This window comes from Hoplias malabaricus, chromosome 2, assembly GCF_029633855.1.
Source record: "Hoplias malabaricus isolate fHopMal1 chromosome 2, fHopMal1.hap1, whole genome shotgun sequence".
NCBI lineage: Eukaryota > Metazoa > Chordata > Actinopteri > Characiformes > Erythrinidae > Hoplias > Hoplias malabaricus.
This window is the reverse complement of record NC_089801.1, coordinates 5,198,622-5,206,697: the sequence shown is the minus strand read 5'-3', so window position 1 is coordinate 5,206,697 and position 8,076 is coordinate 5,198,622. Positions and strand designations below refer to the sequence as shown.

Genomic DNA, 8,076 nt, shown 5'->3' with positions numbered 1-8,076 from the left:
CACACACATTCACTCATTCACTCACACACAGTCACACACACACACACACACACACACACACACACACATATATATACATTCATTCACATACTCACTCAGTCACTCACGCACCAGGACAGTTCTTACAGAGAAGGCGATTCACCTAACCTCCATGTGTTTGGACTCTGAGAGGAAAGCGGAGCCCCGGAGGAAACCCACACAGACACAGGGAGAACACGGAAACACCACCCAGATGGTACTTGAACCCAAGATCCCAGCGCTGAGAGGAGAACGTGCTAAACACTAAGCCACAGTGCTGCCCCCATGTAGGGGACCCACTCTATGGAGCATAAACAGGTTCATTCACGGACGACAGGGTGCCTTAAATATTCATTGCTTCTTTCTGTGGGTAAAATATACTGACTGTTTTTGAAACAAAAAAGAAAATGCACTGAAGTACACCACTAAAACAGCAACAGATTTCAGCAGCACATCTGGAATCAGTCCTACACCCTTCGCCCTCCTGTGTATGAGCTAACAGTGCAGTAAAACACAGCTAAACAAGAAACAGCTCAACAGCCCAGTGTTTTATTTAAAGCAACAGAACGTAATATTTGTACCTTAAAGTTACAGCTTCAAAATCATTGTGATGCTCCTCTGGGCTGTAACAGGGAGAATAGAGCCTACTTTGGTCCAACTCTGGGCTCTGCACAGCAGAAACTGCACTATGTAGCTATTGGAGTAGGGTAGGAAACCACCTCCCACCCTTTGATTCCATGACGGTAAATGTGAATCGCACTCTGCAACTGTAGGGGGAGCCCCGGAGCAAATACACCAAATCTCACCTAGTGTCCCTTTAAAGCATTTGGAGACATTAACACATGTAACACAGTTCCTGTTATACACTGACTTTTCAAATTAAGATCCCACACAGGGAGCGGCTACAGTTTGTGGCCAGGACGCTGTCGGCTGGATGTTTTTGGTCGGTGGACTGTTCTCAGTCCAGACACTGAGGGGTTTAAAAACTCCAGCAGCGCTGCTGTGTCTGATCCACTCTACACCAGCACAACACACACTAACACACCACCACCACGTCAGTGTCACTGCAGCGCTGAGAACGATCCACCACCACATCACACCTGCTCTGTGGGGGTCCTGAGCGCTGAGGAACGGGGGGGAAGAGGGGGTGACAGAGCATGCTGAGCAACACATTGAGTAAGTGAATGGAGAAACAAGGAGGCGGCTGATTGGGGAACACAGAGCACTAGAGACATTCTGATCCAGGACGAGGCTTAATCTCTGTCTAGGAACGTGACCCCTCATGTGTGGACAGAGCTAGTGCTTGTGTGTGTGTGTGTGTGTGTGTGTGTGTTACAGGCTGTTTAAAGCTCACTTACCCATAGAGGAGCAGCAGTAGGATGAGGGCAGGCAGGTTTGGGGGGGAGACGTATGATTTTGTTTGAAAGCAGAGGAAGATGACGATGACGATGATACATGGCACGATGTAGTTACACTAGGGAAAAGACAGAAAAGAAGAAAACAATTTACATGAAACACACACACACGCACACACACACACACACACACACGCACGCACACACACACACACACACACACACACACACACACACACACACACACACACACACAAGCCTGGGGGTTAGGGCTGGAAAATAAGGATTTAAATTAAAACTCTGAGGCTATTTTCACATTAAAATCAACCAAAACCTAAGCCCTGGTTCATTGCTTTTATTGTCTGTGTTCCACCACAGTGTAAACACATCTATGTCACATTTATGCAGCACATTTTTAAACAATTCTTGAGTAAAATGACTTTCTAAAGAATTGTAATCAAATCAAATTATGGTGATATTTTAAGATATTTTAGATGCAGTGATAAAGGTGATATAAAAGCTTTAATTATCATTGTACCACGTACACCAGCATTTAACGCATCTATGAACACAAACAAACAAACAAACACACACACACACACACACACACCTATCATTTCCAACACAGACGTAATCAAAACAAATCAAAATAATGTACAACTTGGGAATGATATTGTTTCTGAATTATAATGGAACTGAACTCAACTGTGATGTCAGTGGAGATTTCACTTTTGAATAAAGTCAATCTGAATTACAATTTATAAATGCATGGATCACTGAATCATTTCCTAAAGAATCATAACTGAACTGAATTAAAATGCAGTGAATTGTCTGATCCATTTTGTACTGAATCATTTTCTAAAGAATCATTTTGGGACTGAATCAAAATATGTTGTGCCAGATTCCATTATCCATTGAATCAATTGCTTAAAAATAATTTCTGAAATGAATCTAACTTTGGTGAAATGTCATATTTCATTATCCACTGAATCATTTCCTAAAAAAACTATAACTGAACTGAATTAAAATGGCTTGAAGTGTCTGATCCATTTTGTACTGAATCATTTTATAAAGAATCATTTTGGGACTGAATTTAAATATTTTGAAGTGTCAGAATCCATTATCCATTGTGTCATTTCCTAAAGAATCATAACTGAACTGAATTAAAATGCAGTGAATTGTCTGATCCATTTTGTACTGAATCATTTTGGGACTACATCAAAATATGTTGAAGTGCCAGATTTCATTATCCACTGAATCATTTCCTAAAGAGTCATAACTGAACTGAATCAAAATGCAGTGAATTTTCTGATCCATTTTGTACTGAATTATTTTCTAAAGAATCATTTTGGGACTGAATCAAAATATGTTGACGTGCCAAATTCCATTATCCATTGAATCAATTGCTTAAAAATAATTTCTGAAATGAATCAAACTTTGCTGAAGTGTCATATTCCATTATCCACTGAATCATTTCCTAAAAAACTATAACTGAACTGAATTAAAATGGCTTGAAGTGTCTGATCCATTTTGTACTGAATCGTTTTATAAAGAATCCTTTTGAGACTGAATTATAATATTTTGAAGTGTCAGAATCCATTATCCACTGAATCATTTCCTAAAGAATCATAACTGAACTGAATCAAAATATAGTGAACTGCCAGGTCTCATTATGCACTAAATTATGTCCTAAAGAGTAATAACTGAATCAAAAGCTGTACTGAGTAAATACACCTCAGTTAGCCTCTTGTAGACAGAGTTAATAGAGGCGAGGGCTACAGTTTGGACCGTCTGAGGTGGCGGGTGGAGAGGGGGGAGAGGGCGGAGGAGGAGGAGGAGAGGGCTCTGTACAGTGTCTGAATGTGGAGAACGGTAATGGTCTTCTCGCTCTAACAAATGAGAAGTCTTCTGAATAGGATTGCGAGCTGAATCAATGTGTTTTTAATTAGCCATCTCAGCGCTTCTTTTCAATCTTCAACACCCGCCCGAGTCCATCCATCCTCCCGGAGCGCGGAGGGCCCTCTCTGCTGGAAGGGGTTAATTGGATATAATCCCTAATTGAAGAAATCCTTAACATGTTTGAGAAACGTGTAGTGAATATTCATCCTTGCTGCGTTCATTCATCACAGAGCTTTTACTGCACGGAAGCTGCTCTGCTTTCCATGCTCTGCCTGCAGATGGGTTACCTCCATAGCAACCGTTGCTAGGTTAGACAAGCTTTGAACATAGCAGACATTTCATTGAAAAAAAAAGAAATGGTTAGCCATTCGTTCACTGCAAAGGAAATCTGTTTTGTAAATGAAATGAACATGAATGAATGAACAAATGAATGAATGAATAACAGAATTCAAACTAACAAACTATAGCATCACATCAGACTCATCCCTGTGGTTACCGAAAGGCCTAGTTCCAACTCAAGCTGATCAGATGTGTGTGCACTGCTTAAGATAATCCTTGGATTTTTCCATGAAGCATCAGTGTAATAACGTTCTTGGAGGTCCCCCAGTGATCTACACGCAGTGTCTAGACTTTAAAGACTAAAAAAACACAAAGTTGCTTATTAAAAATGTTATTTAAAAAGTTTTGAATGCTATATAAAGGGCAGAGCCAAGTTTGAATCAAATAAAAATAAGAGGTAGTAAAACATGGCTCAGTCTTCAAAGTATAGAATAAAGAGTTTTAGGTCCTCAGGTGTATTGCTATACAAGTTTTGGTCCTCATTGCAATACTGGTTTTTAGTGCTGACAATTAGTGCAATACGTTGTTGCTCCTTGGGTCAATAGAGTTTTTCCTACTCACAATTATAGCAATTATTTTATACAAGTTTTTGGTCCATAATTATTGCATTTTGAGATTTTAGTCATAATTATTGCAATAAAATATTTCTTTGCTCAGCCATATAAGGTTTTAGTTCTCACAATTCTAGCAATCCAGATGGCGGTCCTCATAAGTGTAGCTGTACAAACACAGCGATATACTCCCACACACAGGCGAGCGGCCGACCTCAGCTCGTGTGCAGAGGGAGAATAAAATATTAAAACGAGGAGCAAATGGTGATGGCTCATGGCTAAATCCGTCTGACTGCTGCCATAATGATATTTCACTGGCAATTTACACACACACACACACACACACACACACACACACACACACACACACACACACACACACACACACACACACACGTGTGTTCACTAAAAGACCTGAGAGATGCCTTATGGGCAGTTAAATGATGGTTAAGTGTGTGTTTGGTAGAGATTCCCACACACTTTCAGGAGTAGACAAACCCAGCACTCTGACATCAGTGTGTGTGTGTGTGTTTGTCCTGTATCCTAAAAATTATGCTGCCTTTAGTTGTTCAAAAAACAGCAAAGATTCAGTGCAAGGTTCACCAGTGCATCTTCACGTCTGTTAAATGTGTAGTGTAGAGTGTTTCGAGCATGCAGTGTGCAGTGTAGAGTGTGCAGTGTGTACTGTAGAGTGTTTGTAGTGTGCAGTGTGTATTGTAGAGTGTTTAGAGCATGCAGTGTGTAGTGTAGAGTGTTTATAGCGTGCAGTGTGTAGTGTAGAGTGTTTATAGCATGCAGTGTGTAGTGTAGAGTGTTTATAGCATGCAGTGTGTAGTGTAGAGGGTTTACAGCATGCAGTGTGTAGTGTAGAGTGCGCAGTGTGTACTGTAGAGTGTTTATAGTGTGCAGTGTGTAGTGTAGAGTGTTTATAGCATGCGGTGTGTAGTGTAGAGTGTTTATAGCATGCTGTGTGTAGTGTAGAGTGTTTATAGCGTGCGGTGTGTAGTGTAGAGTGTTTATAGTGTGCAGTGTAGAGTGTTTATAGCATGCAGTGTGTAGTGTAGAGTGTTTATAGCGTGCAGAGTGTAGTGTAGAGTGTTTATAGCGTGCAGTGTGTAGTGTAGAGTGTTTATAGCATGCTGTGTGTAGTGTAGAGTGTTTATAGTGTGTAGTGTAGAGTGTTTATAGCGTGCAGTGTGTAGTGTAGAGTGTTTATAGCATGCTGTGTGTAGTGTAGAGTGTTTATAGTGTGTAGTGTAGAGTGTTTATAGCATGCAGTGTGTAGTGTAGAGTGTTTATAGCGTGCGGTGTGTAGTGTAGAGTGTTTATAGTGTGTAGTGAGAGTGTTTATAGCATGCAATGTGTAGTGTAGAGTGTTTATAGCACGCCGCGTGCAGTGTAGAGTGTTTATAGTGTGCAGTGTTTAGTGTAGAGTGTTTATAGCATGCAGTGTTTAGTGTAGAGTGTTTATAGTGTGCAGTGTGTAGTGTAGAGTGTTTATAGTGTGCAGTTTTTAGTGTAGAGTGTTTATAGCATGCAGTGTGTAGTGTAGAGTGTTTATAACGTGCAGTGTGTAGTGTAGAGTGTTTATAGCATGCAGTGTGTAGTGTAGAGTGTTTATAGCATGCAGTGTGTAGTGTAGAGTGTTTATAGCATGCAGTGTGTAGTGTAGAGTGTTTATAGCATGCAGTGTGTAGTGTAGAGTGTTTATAGCATGCAGTGTGTAGTGTAGAGTGTTTATAGTGTGTAGTGTAGAGTGTTTATAGCGTGCAGTGTGTAGTGTAGAGTGTTTATAGCATGCAGTGTGCAGTGTATAGTGTTTATAGTGTGCAGTGTGTAGTGTAGAGTGTTTATAGTGTGCAGTGTGTAGTGTAGAGTGTTTATAGTGTGTAGTGAGAGTGTTTATAGCATGCAATGTGTAGTGTAGAGTGCAGCAAAGATTCAGTGCAAGGTTCACCAGTGCATCTTCACGTCTGTTAAATGTGTAGTGTAGAGTGTTTCGAGCATGCAGTGTGCAGTGTAGAGTGTGCAGTGTGTACTGTAGAGTGTTTGTAGTGTGCAGTGTGTATTGTAGAGTGTTTAGAGCATGCAGTGTGTAGTGTAGAGTGTTTATAGCGTGCAGTGTGTAGTGTAGAGTGTTTATAGCATGCAGTGTGTAGTGTAGAGTGTTTATAGCATGCAGTGTGTAGTGTAGAGGGTTTACAGCATGCAGTGTGTAGTGTAGAGTGCGCAGTGTGTACTGTAGAGTGTTTATAGTGTGCAGTGTGTAGTGTAGAGTGTTTATAGCATGCGGTGTGTAGTGTAGAGTGCTTATAGCATGCTGTGTGTAGTGTAGAGTGTTTATAGCGTGCGGTGTGTAGTCTAGAGTGTTTATAGTGTGCAGTGTAGAGTGTTTATAGCATGCAGTGTGTAGTGTAGAGTGTTTATAGCGTGCAGAGTGTAGTGTAGAGTGTTTATAGCGTGCAGTGTGTAGTGTAGAGTGTTTATAGCATGCTGTGTGTAGTGTAGAGTGTTTATAGTGTGTAGTGTAGAGTGTTTATAGTGTGCAGTGTGTAGTGTAGAGTGTTTATAGCATGCTGTGTGTAGTGTAGAGTGTTTATAGTGTGTAGTGTAGAGTGTTTATAGCATGCAGTGTGTAGTGTAGAGTGTTTATAGCGTGCGGTGTGTAGTGTAGAGTGTTTATAGTGTGTAGTGAGAGTGTTTATAGCATGCAATGTGTAGTGTACAGTGTTTATAGCACGCCGCGTGCAGTGTAGAGTGTTTATAGTGTGCAGTGTTTAGTGTAGAGTGTTTATAGCATGCAGTGTTTAGTGTAGAGTGTTTATAGTGTGCAGTGTGTAGTGTAGAGTGTTTATAGTGTGCAGTTTTTAGTGTAGAGTGTTTATAGCATGCAGTGTGTAGTGTAGAGTGTTTATAACGTGCAGTGTGTAGTGTAGAGTGTTTATAGCATGCAGTGTGTAGTGTAGAGTGTTTATAGCATGCAGTGTGTAGTGTAGAGTGTTTATAGTGTGTAGTGTAGAGTGTTTGTAGCGTGCAGTGTGTAGTGTAGAGTGTTTATAGCATGCAGTGTGCAGTGTAGAGTGTTTATAGCGTGCAGTGTGTAGTGTAGAGTGTTTATAGTGTGCAGTGTGTAGTGTAGAGTGTTTATAGTGTGTAGTGAGAGTGTTTATAGCATGCAATGTGTAGTGTAGAGTGTTTATAGTGTGCAGTGTTTAGTGTAGTGTGTTTATAGCATGCAGTGTTTAGTGTAGAGTGTTTATAGTGTGCAGTGTGTAGTGTAGAGTGCTTATAGTGTGCAGTGATTAGTGTAGAGTGTTTATAGCATGCAGTGTTTAGTGTAGAGTGTTTATAGTGTGCCGTGTGTAGTGTAGAGTGTTTATAGTGTGCAGTGTTTAGTGTAAAGTGTTTATAGTGTGCAGTGTTTAGTGTAGAGTGTTTATAGTGTGCAGTGTGTAGTGTAGAGTGTTTATAGTGTGCAGTGTTTAGTTTAGAGTGTTTATAGTGTGTAGTGTAAATTGTTTAGAGTGTGTGCAGTGTAGAGTGTTTATAGCGTGCAGTGTAGAGTGTTTATAGCATGCAGCGTGCAGTGTAGAGTGTTTAGAGTGTGCAGTGTGTAGTGTAGAATGGTTATAGCATGCGGCATGCAGTGTAGAGTGTTCAGAGCGTGCAGTGTGTAGTGTAAAGTGTTTAGAGGGTGCGGTGTGTAGTATAGAGTGTTTATAGTGTGCAGTGTTTAGTGTAGAGTGTTTATAGTGTGCAGTGTGTAGTGTAGAGTGTTTATAGCATGCGGCGTGCAGTTTAGAGTGTTTATAGCATGCAGTGTGTAGTGTAGAGTGTTTATAGTGTGTAGTGTAGAGTGTTTATAGCGTGCAGTGTGTAGTGTAGAGTGTTTATAGCATGCAGTGTGCAGTGTA

General features: G+C 40.6%; 1 protein-coding gene across 1 annotated transcript in view; it reads right to left on the bottom strand.

Annotated features, from left to right (window-relative positions):
• The window catches only part of LOC136673744 (phospholipid-transporting ATPase ABCA1), a 184,525-nt gene that overhangs the window by 44,818 nt on the left and 131,631 nt on the right, over positions 1 to 8,076 (bottom strand). The window contains 1 exon segment of the mRNA XM_066649438.1: positions 1,377 to 1,492. Within this exon segment, the coding sequence (XP_066505535.1) occupies positions 1,377 to 1,492 (116 nt within the window).